Here is an 18298-nt window from a genome sequence, read left to right as displayed (position 1 = left end):
CCGGGTGTTGCTAGGGGAAAATTCTTCCGACGAACATGCACGCGGCGCGCGCACACCTACTTGGAATGGATATGAGCAACACATCTCGAAGAACAACTGTTACAAAGGTGAGTAACCGTCTTTTTCTCAAACGCTATATCAAAGATTAAGGTCAAAATTCCCAAAAGTGCAAGTCCATATTTAGGCATCTAAATTTGTGGCTTGAGTGGCAGAGGTGATGAGTACCTACTGTTCCTATTGATTTCATTTGGTAACTTTGGGCACCAAATTCAGAACTTTTTTGCCTAAAAGTAGTGAAAAAAATAACTGCAGCTTAAACACTTTGTTACTATGTATCTTAGTGAAATAATACTGATTTGAGACAGCCCCCTGCATTTATCTGAGGTTTTCAAATGTTTACTTATTGTCTGTATCTGTGTCAGGTTAAAAACTGGGCAATTATATCACGTGTTATGAAACTGTTTCTGTGGTATTAGTATTAAATGTACTATGAAACTCTGCATGTGTTTTCAGTAAGTTACTTTTACAGTAAACCAACTGCAGTTTCAGAACAGAAAATTGAGGTAGCAATATGAATATTTAATTGTTTTTTTTTCTTAGTTACAAACATTATATTCCTGAAACTTTGAACAAGACCATCAGACAAAGGAATATCTTAACCAGAATTCGGATAAACAATGTTTTCAAGGATTTCCTTAAGGAATTTAACAATAAAACCATTTGTGACAGCAGTGTCTCTCCACATGATCTGAAGGTTAAATACTTATCAACAATGGAGACTTTAACTAAGCATTATGGAGCAGAAATTTTTGAGACTTCATCATTGCAGATTTTAACAGAGAATGAAAAACATGGATTTAATTTTGGAGACAATGGGATCATCCTACAGTATGAAGTGATGGTGACAGGAAACAATGGAATACAGTGGAGGCGCAAACCAAATGTGAGTGTCCATTCACAGACAAAAAGACTGAGGTTATTTGGGGGTGGAAGCGGGGGAGAGAAGAGAATAGTCTGCAAAAAACTTGAATCTATTTTGGAAAATTAGTTAATTGAGAAGTTTCAACTTCAGACTCTTTGGTTTGTTTAGTAGTGTTCTTGTCATTCCTGTTAAATGGTTAGCAGAACTCAGTAGCCCTTTGCAAATGGGAAACGTACTGGCTTTTGCCTCTAGAAAAGCTTCATTGTAACCTTGGTTAGATCATAAGTGAAGTAAGTGCAGCAGTCACAAAAACATTTTTCTGTATTGTAAAACCTCCTTGTGGTTTGATCAATTCGTGGTTTTTGGACAAGGTGAGATTACTAATTTGGGAAGGAAGGGCGTGGTAGGTCAGTGGCAGAATTGCATTAGGAAACTGGCAGAAAGCCTGCCTTTGGTCAGCACTAGTTCTTTCCTTTTGTGAGTGATAGAAATCACAATGAAAATTAATACCTGTACCAAAGCAGCCAAACCAGATATTGCTCAGTCGGATTTCAAAAGTGGGAGTTGTGCTCATATTCTGTACCCATCCAAGCAATGAAAGGGTGCGCGCGCAAATGAATAAAACAGTAAATTGTGTTTCTGAAGTCAGCTGTATTTAAAATGCTGCTCTCAATATCAACATTCATAAATAAGGCCACAAAGGACTATGTCAAACTGCCTTTTAGGTTTGCATTTTGGACTCTGTCTTCTGGGTTTGGAAAGTGCTTGGCACATTCTGGGAACTACAACCTCAATAATAATAATAATAAATGAAAAAGTTATATAGAATATAACTAAGTGGGAAGAGGCATGTGCAGGAGTGCAGAGGATGGGGAATATACTTCTTTGTCTTGGCAAGTTAACCATGAAGAGCCTTTATCTAATTACTAGTTAGAGATCCTCGTGGCATAATAAATATGGTGGATTAGTAATGACCTCTCAAAAGATTGTTTTATAGTGTTATCTGTATGTGTGTATGCTATACACAGAATTCCAATAGATATCAATGGAGAGTTCATGCATCGAGAGGAGAATGTGGCTAATGAGTTTTGAACTGTGTTTGTAATACTTGTTAATTAGTTTGCAGACATTAACTAACCTTTATTACCCTTAAGTATTATGTAGATAGCATTATCTCTTTTTTTACTGATGGAGAAAGAGAAAGCTTAACTGACATGCCAAAGGTTGCGCAATGAATTGTTGGCAAAACCAGGCTTAGAATTTGTGACACTTCTCCTGGCACCCAGAGCTCTGAATCACCTTGTTACTACATGCTTCCAGAGCAAGGGAGTCTGGCTGGATATTTAAGTCCCTAACACAACCAGCCTGTCAGCCACTGAAGTACTCTCTTCTGGGCTACACAGCACTGTCTTTGCCTTGCAGGTTGGCAACAGAAGGACCCCAGCCTCCGAGTCCTTTCAAAGTGTCCCCCTGTAGTATCCAGCCCCTAGTCACCGGATACCCACGGAAATCCCAGATCCCCTGTTCTCAACGGAACAGCGTATCTCCGTTTATCAGTTTTATCATAGATCACTGCCCCAGTTTTATCATAGATCACAGCACATGAGTGCCATTATAAAGTAAAAGGAAGTTTTGTTTAAGAAAAAATAGAGAGTCAAATAAAAATCAATGTCAGAGATGGGAACGAATGATTAGCCTCTAGAAAACATGTTATGATTTTATTTTATATGTAAACTAACAGGTTTAACCTCCTGTCTAAAGAAGCATATCTCACCCAAAGTTCTCGCCAGCATTTTCAATCACACTGCTTACTTTCTCCTGTTACTTTCCTCTCTGAAGCTCACACAGACCTATATTAGCATTTAGTTCAGATGTGTGAGAGGAGACCATTGTGAAGTATACAATACTGAATTTACATGTAAACAGCCAGCTAGACAAACATTTCTTGTCTGACAGAAAATCTATTTTTCACCTTTGCTGATGACCAGTCCCTTGAGACAGACCTTAACATAATTTCCAGCGTAAATACATAACTCCTTGCATAGCATCTTTACATACATTTCACAGCGATGTTGATGCCCAGAGTGTCTCAAGCTTTTATTAGAGACTTCATATGATACTCTATGGTGAATTCTGATGTGAATACCAGACTTGGGATTCCTTTACCCTTATGTGCTCCATACCCCCTCTTCCAGTTGGAATCAAAAGGGTCCTCAGTCACAGAATGTATGAATTACTTGCTCTTGATCCTGTTTCACTAAATAGTCTTTTAGAGAATGAATCTTTATAAAATACACATTAAAGACATAAGTGACCTGTTAATTCTGAGGGCAATGGTTTGAAAAATCCACCCAAGATTAATTTTAGCATGAAAATGTATCTTCAGTGCTTAAAAAGTATTTATCTGGTACTTTCATTCCAAAATGTTTGCAGGTTGTACAGCCCGAGAGAGAGAAACATAATAAACTAAAGAGGAAAAAATCAGACAGCAAAAACAAGAAGGATGAAGAAAAAAACAAAATCCGAGAGGAATGGAACAATTTTTCATATTTTCCTGAAATCACACTCCTTGTCATAAAGGAGTCCACTGTCAATATTAACAAGCAGAACCACGAAAGGATGGTAAGGGCTTAGGTGCGGTAAGCTCTTTCCCAGCAGAAGGACGAGCTAATGACAGTATTGCTGAACAAAAGTGGTGCCATTAATACCATCACTCCTGTTATTTATCTAATGGGTACCAAACATTGTAATGTCAACAATTTGTGTTTTTAAAAAAAACAAGTGCTCTGTTTGGAGGAACAAATTGATAAACATCTTTCTTCCCCAAAGCTATGCAGCTGTGTATGTGTCACTATCCATACACCACACTTCTTGTTATTCCCATCCAAGGCCTCCCAATATCTGGTAAACAACCCCACCACACTTCATAGTTAGTTGTCTGTGACCTCCCTGGATGCACCTTGGCAAGATAAAAGCAGTGTGGAGGAAAGACAGAAACAGCAGTGAGCATGGAGGGAGAGGAGACCAAGAGAAAGATCAGGTGGGGAAGAGGCAGGAGAAGAGCATCAGCGAACACAGGAATAATGGCATTCCTCAAAGAGAGTACCCTGACCTTTTCCTCCTGCTGAGGATTGTTTTGGATGCCTGAATTTAGAAATAAACTATCAAAATACATGTGGCTCCAAATCCAGTGTGAGCCTCCTGCATGCTCCTGAGAAGTCCTTTTGAATCAGAGGGTCTCACATGGGTGCCAGACTCTGCACTTGTGGATCTCGTGGTTAGGGTGTGTGTATAGCCCACCATTCAGTGAAACCATCTGCTCACCCATGGTAACTTGTCAAAAAAATATCTGAGGCTATATAATGGTCACTGTTATTCTCCTAAATATTTCCTTGTGCCGTAGGTACTTGGATAACATTTTGCCCTCCCTTTTGAAAATCCTGGAGAAAACAGTAGCATACATAAATTCCCAGATTCTAACCCTCTCCTTCCCTCCTTTTATTAATTTTTCAACTGAATTTCAATAATTCTTGACTAAAATATCTTCTTTATTCTAGGAATTAAAACTTTCTTCACATGAGGAGGCCTTGTCATTTGCATCTTTAGTAGATGGATACTTCAGACTTACTGCAGATGCCCACCTCTATCTCTGCACTGATGTAGCTCCACCTTTGATAGTGCACAACATAAAAAATGGCTGCCATGGGCCCATTTGGTTAGTTTAAATGCTTTTGTCTTGATTTTTTTAAAGACATTTATCCCTCCCGTAGAGCCATAGCACTACCCTGAATTAACTGAGGATATTTAGAAGGATTCTTGTCTAGCAGGGATTTGCTAGCAAAGGATTGTAGGGTGACTTAATTGATGATGATCAAGACTGCTGGAAACCAGCATTTATTTTTACAGTTCCAAACTGTTTCCCAGATGTTTGCATGTTCAGTTTGAGACAATTTGTTAAAATGTTGCTAAGATGGGAGAGAAGGAGAACAGCATCTGGTATAAGTCATTTGAAATTCTAGGGTAGGATTTTCAGAAGCACTTACTGCTGGCCTAATTCTTCTGTTATTGAAGTGAACAATAAAATGGCAATAATCCCAGCAACTTCAAGTGGAGCAGAGTAAGGCCACTGCTGAGTGCTTGTAATAATCACACTCACAATGTCTCTATCTTCTGTATCGTGCTATTCTGCATGTCACTTGTAATAGACTATAACTACATTATGAAAACATAATGGCAACTGTTTCTGCAGACAGGCATAGTTCTTCAAAATTTGAAGGTGCAACAAACAGAAAACAAAGCTACTGCATGCATACAGTTCTGGAAGCTTGTTAACAAATCAAGGTGTGTATACATGCACACATACTTTATACTGTTTTAATAGTGTAAGTGCTAGTATAGTGCAGTTGCTCATTCTTGTTCTAAAGACTGTGTAGATTTCAAGAGGACATTTGATTAAAATAGCTTTGAAATGTAACTGCTCATTTGCCCATTATACTCATTCTTGTATTAACTGTTTCAGCACAGAGTATGCCATCAACAAATTGAGACAAGAAGGGAATGAGGAGGGGATGTATGTGCTGAGGTGGAGCTGTACAGACTTTAATCACATTCTCATGACAGTGACGTGTTCTGAAATCTCACAGGTATGTTGGGACACATCACTAAATGAAGTCACCAGCATCACATACGATGTTGGAGTCAGGTAAAGGCTATAAACTCCTCTTGATCCATATATGTGTAATTCAGTAGCTTAGTGTGTGTGATCCTGTCTGACTAACAAGTGGCCCCAATAGCCACAACAGCCTACTTACTCACAGGGTAAATCTCCATGAATACCTGTGGTATCTCTGTCATACTGGTTCAGTTTATGCAGAATTCCCACTGGAACTCCATGCAGGAGGGTGTGTGAGTGACAGATCCAAAATGATGCTTTTGTTGGATCAAATATATGCTCAAAGATCTGCAGAAGGAAGAGTGACTGTCAAGAGTTCCTCACTCTATTCAGAATGTTTCTTTAGGTGGTTTTCTGGACAAGTGATAGAGACATTAGATGAGGGTTGTTTGCCTGGATCTATATAAGAGGCATTGGACAAGGCATCACAGAGGAAGTTAACAACATACAGTATTATGGAAAAAGTGACAGAATGATAAATTGGAAAGAGAATTGCTTGTAGACAAATGTTGGGAAGTCAGGGAGTCACTTATTAAGTGGATCCTTCAAGGGTCATTGTTGGGCTCATTTCTTTAACATTTATGAATTATCTGGAGAGAGAAACAGAACTTGGAAGATAGAGATTGGCCCCAAGCTATGCATGTACAACTCCCACTGACTTCAGTGGTAGTTGTGTGTATGGATCTGAAAGCAGAATTGGTCCAGAGTTGTTAAAATTAACTGCAGAAAGGAATGGTACTATATTTAGGAGCTGATGGTGCTCAGACACTGCAGTGATTAGGACCATGTAAGTAAGTGGCTGGATGGACCAATTAAAAGAACCAAACTAGGAGGTACTTTCCAAAACCACTCCAGAATTTGAGCCATCTAGGGAATTGGGAGGAAAATGGCAATTGGAATTCCACAATATAAAATAACTAAGTGTGGGGGATTGAATGGGGCAAGCAAATATACATACAGTGCCTTCTTCTGCAGGGTTTATCTTCAGATAGGAGTAAGGAAGGCTGCAGCAGAGGGCACACCCATAGGTAACAGAAATAGCAAAAACTGATGGGGTGTAGGAGAGGTAAGGACATCAGTGAGTAACACTTGAAAGTAGGACTGCAGGATGTAATAGCTGCAAGGAAAGTAAAATTGTGTAAAATTCCTACAACAGTTTTACATTCCACAACAAACACTTTGTCCAAACCATGGGAACAGCTGTGGGTATAAGGATGGCTCCCAAATGTGCCAACCTCTTCACGGGCTACCTTGAAGAAGAATTTTTGGGCACATGCACCATGAAATCAGTTATATACCTGAGATACATTGAGGATATCTTCATCCTCTGCACAGACAACCTAAACTCCCTCAGATTTCCACCATAACTTCAACAATCACCACCCATCCATTAGACTCTTTCTAGAACACTCCCACACTAGCAGCACCTTCCTGGACACCACAATCAGCTTCACGAATAGAAACCTACAGACAACTATATACAAGAAACCCACGGATCACCACACCTACTTTCATAGGTCCAGTAACCACCCCAGAACCAAGAAATCTGTTATCTTCAGCCAAACATTCAGATATCTCGGAATGTGCTCTGAGGAGAAAGTCTGGAATATACACTTTAACACACTTAAAACTGCCTTCACCAAACAAGGACACCAGAGAAATAGATCCCATCACAGATACTTCAGATACACTGAGAGAACCTTCTTCAATACAAAAATAAAACCCTCTTCAACCAAACACCTGTAGTCATCATGTACCATCTCTCACCGAAACACATACAAGGTATCATCAAACAATTACAACCCATACTCAGTGGGGATCACATCCTGAAAGAAATCTTTCCTGACCCCTCTCTTCTGGCCTTCAAACAACCCACCAGCATATCCAAGCTCATCGTCAGAAGCAAGGTCCCCACAGACCAGGACACACCAACTCAAAGCAGCACTAGACTTTGCCAGAACAACAGCTGCAAAACCTGTAGATGTATCTCTAGTGCTGCAATGATGAACACTCCTCAAAACACACCTTTCAAGATCCATGAGTCCTACATGTGCCAATCTCAACATGTGGTGTTCCTCATCCAGTGCACGAAATGCCACAATAACAACTACGTGGGTGAACCAGACAATAACTATGCTCTCAAATGAACTCATAGAAAAATGATAAAAGATAAAAACACCATATCACCTGTGGGTGAACACATTTTACAAAGCGATCTTTCTATGTCTGACTTCTCTGTCTTCATCCTTAAATGAAACCTGTGCAACACCTTCAAAAAATGAACCTCAGAGCTTAAATTCATAACATGCTAGTCACTAAAAATCATGGACTGAACACTGGATTTATGCTTATAACAACAGTCTATAATCTCCTACCATTTTCCACCTCACCCCCCTCGGCTTTCCTGGACCTGAAGAAGAGCTCTGTGTAAGCTTGAAAGCTTGTCTCTCTCACCAATGGAAAAGATAAATAGATTACCTCACCCACTTTGTGTCTCTAATATCCTGGGACCAACATGGCTATGACACTACATACAGCATTTGTAGATCAACACATTTTACAGAAGTGGGTGATCATTATTTCCCTTGTATAGATGGGAAAATTGAGGCACTATGTGAAGTTTGTCTTGGAAAACTAGGACTGTGAGAACCTTACTGAAAATACCTTATGTACAAATACTGTAGAGCAAACGTGGGCAAACTACAGCCCGTGGGACCGTCTTGTCGGGCCCTTGAGGTCCTGGCAAGGGAGCCTAGTCCCTAGCCCCTCCCCTGCTGGCCCCTCTCCGCCACAGCCACACGGGCCACACTCTGGCCTGCCACTGCCACTGGGTAGCGTTGGGAGCGCAGCTGGCTCTGGGCGGGTGTCGTAGCTCCTGCTAAGGGGGCAGGGCTCCTGAGGGGCAGTCAGGGAGGAGGGGGTAGTTGGATGGGGCAGAGGTTCTGGGGGGGCAGTCAGAGGATGGATGGGGAACAGGGAGGGTTGGGAGTCCTGGGGGGGCCTGTCGGGGCGGGTATGTGGATAGGGGTCGGGAGGGCAGTCAGGGGACAGCGAGCAGAGGGGGTTGGATAAGAGGGTGGGATCCCGGGGGGGTAGTTAGGGTTAGGGGATCCCAGGAAGGGGTGGTCAGGGGACGAGGAGCAGAGGGTTGTTGGATAACGGGAGGGAGTCCCGTGGGGGGCTGTCAGTGGGTGTGGATGGGGTCAGGGCACAGGGAGTTTTGATGGGAGTGAGGGTCCTGGGACGGGACAGTCAGGGGACAAGGAGCAGGGGAGGATTGAATGGGTTGGGGGTTCTGAGGGGGGCAGTCAGGGGGTGAGAAGTGGGAGGGGATGGATAGGGGCTGGGGCCAGGCTATTTAGGGAGGCACAGCCTTCCCGACCCAACCCAACCCAACCCTCCATACAGTTGCACAACCCCAATGTGGCCCTCGGGCCAAAAAGTTTGCCCACCCCTGCTATAGAGACTTGAAGAAGAATCACACCCAGAAACCTAGTATGTAGCAGTTCAGGCTAAAAGATAAGGGGATAGAATTTCAAAGCCACAGGTGGTAGGTGCCTACATTTGAAAGTGTACTCCAAGGGTATGGACTGCAACTGGAGAATGTATTCAGGTTTGAGATCTGAAAGGGCTTTAACACTCAACATCAGGAACAGTCTATCCTGCATTGTAGTAAGTCAAACCATCATTTGCAGATTTAAAGTTATTTTAGGAAAGATTTATGTTTTGAGACAGAAGTCCAAATTCTGCAGCCCTTAATTGACACTATTAGGAATTTTAGTCCATTAAGGACTGGGGAAATTGGCCCCATTAAAATTTTAGTATATGCCACTTTAAAAGCAGGGCTTTAAGGTGCTAAATTGATCCCTGGTTTAATTTCACTGGCTTCTTTGGACTCTTATCAGGGATTAATTTGGCCCCAGATGTGCTTGTCAGCTCCTATGTCCTATTGTTTCATTTTTCTGATTAACATTTTGCTTTTTTCCCCCTAAAATAGCAAAGGTTAAATGAATCAATCCAGTATAAGAACTTCCAGATCGAGGTGACAAAAGGCGGTTGCTTCCTTCATGGCTCAAATAAGTTTTTCCCATCTTTAAAAGAACTGATGGATCACTTGAAGGGACAGACCCTTAGAACGGACAACATAAGCTTTACACTGAAGAGATGCTGCCAGCCAAAACCAAAAGGTAGCGACTCTCTCTTCAGACTTTTTCTGGAGAAGTTGAATGCATTTCTTACCACAGAAGGACTTCGCATTTTGTTCTGTGTTTTAATTTTTGACAGATTTAAAAACAAATTTTAAAGTGTCCTACCTATTTCAGGGGAGAAAAGCCTTTTTAATAAAAAAGACTAAGTACTTCATCGTACTGCAAGTACAGTGAACAAATTATTTTTTGAGAACTGTGTGATCTCAGCACAGGATGATTAAGGGCTGTTGCTAATTGCTAGCATAATTTGTGCACAGTTTTAAAAGTAAATAGCACGTTGCCTTCAGCATGTAAATAACTAGCCCTGTAGTATCAACAATAGATGACTAATTTTAATATAGCTCTTAGAGGTTTTTTAGAAAAAGAAAAATATCACAACTGACTCATTATGAATCATGTGTTTAAATACCAATTAATCTTGTAAAATGTAAACTGTAATCATTTAGGAGCTTCCCGTGCTGCCACAAACAACACGTACACGAAGCAAGGGCGCTGCCATCCACTGTATTCTTTGTTCTACCAAAGAAAGCGTGCAGAGCGGAATGTCATGTTACGACCTTTTGTTTAAATATCTCTTGCTCTTGAGATCAAGTGTTATTATAATAATTAAAGAGAGGGAAACAAAGGGGTTGATCCCGAAGCCATTACTTAGGTAGAACACACTTTGACCTCATTGGGAATTTTGTCTGAGCAAGGACTTCAGACTTTGCTTTAAAATTGGTTATGGGAGTAGAACAGAACTTTGTGCAGTGTTGTTGTGAATTTCATTAAAGTCACTTTACAAAAAGTGTACAAATTACTTGTAGCTGAATTTTATGAAAGAGGAAGGACGTGGTGTGGTCCTGTTAATCAGATAATGGTTTCCTGTGAATAAGGGGAATAACAGAGATAAAGTAGCTACGTTTTTAGTTTATGAAAAGTTTAGAGAAGTATAATTTGTACATCTGAAAGGCATGTTGCACTACTTATGTAACAACATTGACAGTGCTTCAGAAACTAAAGTAATAATAATTGTCTGGTTTCAGAGTAGCAGCCGTTAGTCTGTCTCCGCAAGAAGAACAGGAGTACTTGTGGCACCTTAGAGACTAACAGATTTATTTCAGCATGAGCTTTCGTGAGCTATAGCTCACTTCTTTGGATGCATAGAATGGAACACACAGACAGAAGATATTTATACATACAGAGAACATGAAAAGATGGAAGTATGCATACCAACAGGAAGAGTCTAATCAATTGAGATGAGCTATCATCAGCAGGAGAAAAAAAACTTTTGAAGTGATAATTAAGATGACCCATAGAAGGTGTGAGGAGAACTTAACATAGGGAAATAGATTCAATTAGTGTTGTCTGGAGCACTGAGAGATTAAAGGAATTACATTTTAAACAGCCTAAATTCTTGAGATATTTTTTGCAGTTGTAGTAATTATATTATTATAGAAGGGTTAACTTTTATCTCCTGCTTACCCAAGACTCCACTGACTTCATCAGAGTTGCAGTTGTTTACGTGAGTGTAAATTTGTCTTTTGACCTTGATGGGAACTTTTATTGCCATAAGGCAAGATCCCAAAGGTTCACTGTTCTGTCTCTCCCCTTTCTGTTTGCCTTTTTAAAAATAATAATAAGAAAAACACCTTAGGTTTGTAAAGAAATTTTGGTGTGAAATGAAAATAATTTTTCAGTCTTAGGTCTGTATAAAGTATTGCAAGAATGCAGAGTCATAATCTGACCTTGAGAGACGTGTTCTACTCCCTGTAATGGCAATGAGAAAGGATGCATATGCATCTGAAGCCCATATGGTGTTTTGTATTTGTATACCTTTAACTAACTGCTGCTGTAGAGCGCAAGAAGACCAAATGTGTACGTACATCAGATTGTAGATTTTCTCTGTACAGATACACAACGGAGGATGAGTGTGCACTGAGCCTTTATTCTAAGCTCCCCACCCACTTCCAGGGCAAAGTGTCAGTTTTTGCATACTGGGCACTGGGACTGCTAGCACTCCCTGAAGTGCAAGCCATTCTGATTGGAGAGGAGAAGGGCTTTCTCACCATCTCCATACAGGCCAGCTGATCTGGCTGCCCTCAGAATGGAGTGCAGGTTATACCCACTTAAGGGGTGGCCCAGAGGGCATGCAGGGAGCACCAGGAAACACTGTGTACGTTGCTTTCCAGAGCAATGCTTGAAGGATTGTGGAGTTGCAGTAATCCCAATGCAGGCCAGTGCTTAACAGGCACATTTGTGTCCTGTATATTTTTCAGTGCAGTGAGTACTGGCAATTTTTGTGGTGCTGTACAAAGCAACACTAGCTAAGGTTATGATGAGGAGATTAAAAAATGGGTGTTTTTTGTTGGATTCTCTTCCAAGTGATAGTTTTAGGGAAAAATCTTAAAATGTGATTATCTGGTCAGGTAACTTCTCCTAGCATCTAACTGTCTGGGAATATTAGCCTGCAGTTAGCATTAAAAATTCCATTATTAGAGGAACTATTAGAAGTAAGAAATTGCTAATTTAAGATTAAAAAATAAACTACAGCAAAGTGTTCTCTCTCTTTCCTGTCCATCCTCCAGAAATCTCCAACTTGTTAGTGGCAACAAAGAAAGGCCAGGAATGGCATCCAGTTTGCCCTCTAGGTCAGCTGAGTTTCCATCGAATCCTCAAAGAAGAAGTTATGCAGGTAAGTAGCTGCTGAATATCAATTTGCTTTGCTGATCCTTTCAGTTGCCCCATATAACCAAACAAAAACAAAAAGCCTTCATGCCTAGGGAAATAACATGAAATCTCAACAGTGAAAGAGTCTCCCCTCCCCCGAAAGAGACTTTTAAAAAATTATTATTGGTTTAAAAGAGCTATTAAGCCACCCAATGTGAACTCAAGCATTTTAGCAATGATGGGTTATAGGCACTTGCATAGCAGGAAGGAAATACCCTGTGTACATGTGTTTTTCCATCAGGAAGGAAAAACACATTTCCCAGACTGGTTTTGGGAATCTTAATTTTATCACCCATACACCTTAACCCACTCTGTTTCATAAAGATCTTATATTTTTAAAGGCTTGATTCAGGAGAGAAACATGGTACCCAGAACTTGAGATTTTTCCCAGTAGGAAACAAGAGGAACATCTAAGTGATTTAGAAGCTTAAGTCCCATTTTCAGAAGTGACTTAGGAATTTAGGAGCATAAATCTGTCTGAAAGTCAGTGGGATTTAGGTGACTATAAAGGTATGTCTGTACTGTCAAAAAAAAAAACAAAAACCCCCACCCCTCCGCGGCTGTAAGTCTCAGAGCTTGAGTCAACAAATACAGTAACTCCTCGCTTAATATTGTAGTTATGTTCCTGAAAAATGCTACTTTAAGTGAAATGATGTTAAGTGAATCCAATTTCCCCATAAGAATTAGTGTAAATAGCGGGAGTTAGGTTCCAGGGAAATTTTTTTCACCAGACAAAAGACTGTATATATACACACCTCTATATAACGCTGTCCCCAGGAGCCAAAAAATCTTACCGCGTTATAGGTGAAACTGTGTTATATCAAACTTGCTTTGATCCACTGGAGAGCACAGCCCCCCCCCCCCCCCCAGAGTGCTGGTTTACCGCTTTATATCCGAATTAGTATTATATCGGGCCACGTTATTATCAAGGTAGCGGTATGTGTATGTTATATAAAAATATACTGTGTGTGTACCATGTCTTGGGTACCGTGTTTCTGTATATATACACATACAGACACAGTATAAGTTTTAAACAAATAATTTAATACTGTATATATCAATGATGATTGTAAACCTTGGTTGAGGTTGGGATATTTCCCAGGGAATGCCTTACTGCTAAATGATGAACTAGCATTCGGCTGAGCCCTCAAGAGGTTAGGGGTTTGTTATAGAGGTGGATGAGTGAGATTTTGTGGCCTGTGTTGTGCAGGAGTCAGACTAAATGATCATAATGGTCCCTTCTGACCTTAAAGTCTATGAGTTTACACGTTGTTAATGTAGCCTCACACTCTACAAGGCAGCATGAATGGAGGGAGGGGAGACAGCATGGCAGAGAGAGACAGAAACACACACCCTGTGTATGAGGGAGGCATGCATTGACCCTTTAAGTACGCTGATGCCATTGTAAGTACATTGCCTTTTTAAGTAGATCAGCAAGTTGAGACAGCAGCTGCTGCCAGCAAGCTCCCTCCATCCTGAGTCCTGTCCCCTCCCCTGCTCTGTGGAGATTGGGGGCAGGAAGCGGTGGGCAGGAGCAGGGAGAGGGGGACAAGCTGACATTAGCACCCACACACACACACACACAGCAAGCAGGAAGCTCCCAGGAGTTGCTCCAAGGCAAAGGGCAGGAGCAGCACAGGGCAGTGAGGGGAGGGACAACTGAACTGCCCGGCAATAATAATCAGCACATACACCTCTACCCCGATATAATGCGACCCGATATAACACAAATTCATATATAATGTGGTAAAGTAGCGCTCTGGGGGGCTGGGGCTGCGCACTCTGATGGATCAAAGCAAGTTCGATATAACGGGATTTCACCTATAACACGGTAAGGTTTTTTTGGCTCCCGAGGACAGCGTTATATCGAGGTAGAGGAGTACATACTTTCTTTCTGCAAAAGAACCAAGGAGAATCCTCTGTTAATTTGAGGGGAGATGTCTGTTTTTTCTAATATCCTTGACAATGAGTTCTATTGAAATATTACTTGCTGTAATTTTTTGGCAACACTTTAAAGTAATACATCAATGTCATCCTGTTGTAAATAAGAAGCCAGTCATCATTAATTCAGTTGATATTCATTCTAATAACATTAAATCATGCTGGACTTGTTTGGTATTAATATAGATCTAATATCTGACATCCTATTAATACTAAATGAGTTCAACATGATAAAAAACACCATTTTCAGAGAATACCAAAAGGAGGAATAATGAGCTGGCGCTTACTGTAAAATGTTACTAATTTCTCTTTGGTGACAGATTGCTGATGGTGAAATCTGAATAGTACTAAAGCAGGTGGAATAGGGAATTTTGAGTGGTTGCAAGGACTGGTTTTAAGTATTTTTGTAGCTCTACGCCTGTTTCTTTGATGCCTTGGTTTGAAAATGCTGATTATACATTTCGTTTTAGGATGAACACCTTGGAAGAGGAACAAGGACACAGATTTATTCCGGGATTCTCAATTATAAGGAAGATGAGAATGAAGGGTACCAGGATGAAAAAGAAAAGAAAGTCCTCCTCAAAGTCTTGGACCCCAGTCACAGAGACATTTCTTTGGCAAGTTCTTCCTCTTTTCAGTTCATAGTATACAAACAAATAGCCATGCCACATTATTCATGTTCAGATGTTCGTTATTTAAATAACATTAGTTTGCATACAAAACTGAGGAAGTTGAAAAGTTAAGGCTAGCATTTTGCATGCAAGATGCTATCTAACATTCACTGCAATACTCATGCACCTGACAAGATTAACCTAATTTAGTTAGGAGTCAGTTTTTTCAGATGAGTCACAAATCGAGGCCCTGATCCCACATGCAAGTAACTTCTCGAGTCATCAGTCCCACTGAGTTCAATGGGCTATACATAGGGATAAACATTTCTTGTAACTACTAGATTAGGCCCTGGATAGGCTTGGAATCAGGTTGCTAAGAGTCTATTAGCACCTCTGACACTGATTCACCATATAACCGCATGCAAGTCACTTAACCTCTCTGTGCCTCAGTTTACTCCATGTGAAGAGATGCTGCTACTATACAGGAGGGTGGTGAGGCTTAATGTTGATAGGATGCTTTAAAACCCTTGGCTAAAGAGTTAGCACGGTATATAAAGTTCAAATGACAGCACTTCTACTGCCCTGGTGTTTATGTAGCACTTTAACATGTTGTTGATCCTGCATGTTACAGGAGTCACATTGGTCTTTCCTGAACTTTTATAATAATATGTCACATTCAGTTGTTTCCTTACATGCTTTGCTTTAGGATAGTAACTGAAATGCTGGTATTTACTTTTACTATTTCATTTTCTAATAGGCATTTTTTGAGACAGCAAGCATGATGAGGCAAATTTCCCACAAACACATCGTCTTCCTTCACGGGGTCTGTGTCCGCGATGTAGAAAGTGAGTTCTGTAAATGTGGCTCTTATGAAGTGATGACATAAGCCTTTAAGGGAAGGGTCAGTCTTTTTGTTCAGCGCCTTGCACAACAGGTCCTAATCCATGACTGCAGTACAAATAAATAATAATCAAAGTAGTGGTGGAATTGGAATGAGGAGCCTTTCCTTCAGCTTTGTATCATATCAGAGTTTTTCTTCATAATGCCACCTATCTTCAGGCAGTGTTTATAAGAATGGTTTCCTTGGGTCAGGAGACCGGGCAAGGTATTGACTTCCCACTCCCTGGCGTTTTGCCTGCCAATAGAGGTTACCTCCTAGGTCAGGGTTGAGGAGAGGGCCAGTGCCCATACCGTACCTACTATGTGGCCAGTGGAACACTGTGTTAATCTGGACCCTTCACAAGCAGTGAATTCACTTCAGATTTAAAGCATTAGTACAGACACAGTGGTGTGGTGCAGATGCTCCAAAAATGTAGCTCTCCGTGGAAGACCCAGTTATGCCCTTTGGATTATTTCAGACATAATACTGTAGCTATATAGTGAAGGCATGACTCTATTTTTGTAGATATCATGGTTGAAGAGTTTGTTGAATTTGGGCCCCTGGATCTGTTTATGCACCGGAAAAGTGATGTTCTTACAACTCCTTGGAAATTCAAAGTAGCCAAACAACTGGCAAGTGCACTAAGCTACTTGGTAAGTAGGCAGCATGTTAGAGGGGGAAAAGTACTGCCTGTAGGGTTTTTTGGGTCTAAATTGCAAAATTAGTGTGCAATAGCTGCCAGTGAAATTCCGTTTTCTGGGTATTGTTAAATAGAACATACAGGAACATCTGTGGTCTGAGGTGGGTGGTAGTCAGACCTCCTTGTTGTTTTCTTTATATTATTTCAAAGAATGTCCAAGGCTCCTAGAGTAGCCTGTTTAATGTCAAATCAAATACATAAATACAGTGCCCATCTCTTCCACTGTGTGACCTCAGGCAAGTCACTTAACACCCTTGTCCTTCATTTACATCCCTTATGAAAGGGGGATGATGATTCTTACTCATTTTTACATAGTGCATTGAGATCTGTGGGTGAACGTGGCATGTAAGGGTGAAGTTCCCCCTTCCACCTTCCTCTCACGCTTCAGGAGCATTTCTCCCAAGCTACGCTTTGGAGCTCAGCTTGGATACTTTATATCTCTCTCTTGAGCTGTATAAGCAGATTTACTTGCATAGCATGGCTGAATCATTGTATTTATTGTATCCCTCTTTTGAATATAGGAGGATAAAGAGTTAGTACATGGAAATGTGTGCACGAAAAATATACTATTGGCCAGAGAGGGAATTGACCATGAATATGGTCCTTTCATTAAGCTGAGTGACCCAGGAATTCCAATAACTGTGCTATCCAGACAAGGTACCGTATAAAACCAGATTATTCATTTTACTATGGTTGGGAAGGAAGACAGAAGAATGTTATTTTACCAGATAGTTCCTTACAGATCATAGCCTGGTATCTCTCTCTTCCAGTCTGTACAGTGTTAAGTTATAGTTTTGTGGATACACCCAGTAAAGTGGAATGTTGCTTACATTTAGTGTTTGTTGTATTTGGTTACCTTTGTCATTCTGTATACACACACTCTGTAAAAAAGCAACATTGAGTTTAATGAGCTAATGTAAGAGGAACCCCAGTTTTATGAAGGTCTCAGAGCACATCCAATACTTGTAACTAGTTATTTGTTAAATTGCTGTAGTGCAATACAATGCTGAATAAATTGGCAGTTTTTCTAGCCCTTAGTTGATATTAACTCCAGATCATGTAAACTTTTATCTAAGAATGTGTCGAACGAATCCCTTGGATTGCACCTGAATGTGTTGAAGATTCAAAAAATTTAAGTGTTGCAGCAGACAAGTGGAGTTTTGGCACAACACTGTGGGAAATCTGCTATAATGGAGAAGCTCCCCTGAAAGATAAGACATTAGCAGAGGTAAAAGTCTGTTTCATAAGTCTTACCTTGCTGTGTGAAATGCATCTTCTTTGGCACTTATTGTTTCCGTACTAGAGTTGATAGTAGTTTAATATTTTCTGTTCAACCAGCTATTTAAATCCCATGTGAAAATTCAGTACAGGGGGTTTGCTAAAGAGGATACTGCTGCTTAGAATACTGCAGGTCTAAACTAGGAATTGGGCTTTGTCTGACAACAAAGATAAATAGCTAAAGCTTAACTACTGATCCTGTATCAGCTTTTTGAAGGTGGGATTTCTTAACACAGTGTAATAAGTGATTAGTGCTAATGCAGGAGCTGTTGAGGTGCCTGCACCAAAGGGTTGCCTATATGACATTTAAATCACACTATTTATCCCAAAGCACTTGACAAATAAGACACAAAAATTCAGTGAAATTTAGTTACCTG

At 40.5% G+C, this 18298-nt stretch overlaps 1 protein-coding gene across 5 annotated transcripts in view; it reads left to right on the top strand.

Moving 5' to 3' along the window:
* JAK1 (Janus kinase 1) overlaps window positions 1–18298 on the top strand; it is a 110281-nt gene that overhangs the window by 84628 nt on the left and 7355 nt on the right. For all 5 annotated transcript variants that reach the window (XM_032779606.2, XM_032779608.2, XM_032779607.2 and 2 more), the window contains 11 exons: window positions 601–943; window positions 3356–3544; window positions 4480–4637; window positions 5442–5565; window positions 9592–9781; window positions 12370–12476; window positions 14923–15069; window positions 15821–15908; window positions 16469–16596; window positions 17165–17300; window positions 17720–17871. In XM_032779606.2, the coding sequence (XP_032635497.1) occupies window positions 601–943; window positions 3356–3544; window positions 4480–4637; window positions 5442–5565; window positions 9592–9781; window positions 12370–12476; window positions 14923–15069; window positions 15821–15908; window positions 16469–16596; window positions 17165–17300; window positions 17720–17871 (1762 nt within the window). The remainder of the gene's footprint in view (window positions 1–600; window positions 944–3355; window positions 3545–4479; window positions 4638–5441; window positions 5566–9591; window positions 9782–12369; window positions 12477–14922; window positions 15070–15820; window positions 15909–16468; window positions 16597–17164; window positions 17301–17719; window positions 17872–18298) is intronic.

Source organism: Chelonoidis abingdonii, chromosome 7, assembly GCF_003597395.2.
Source record: "Chelonoidis abingdonii isolate Lonesome George chromosome 7, CheloAbing_2.0, whole genome shotgun sequence".
Taxonomy (NCBI): Eukaryota; Metazoa; Chordata; order Testudines; family Testudinidae; genus Chelonoidis; species Chelonoidis abingdonii.
This window is presented reverse-complemented; position numbering and strand designations above follow the sequence as displayed.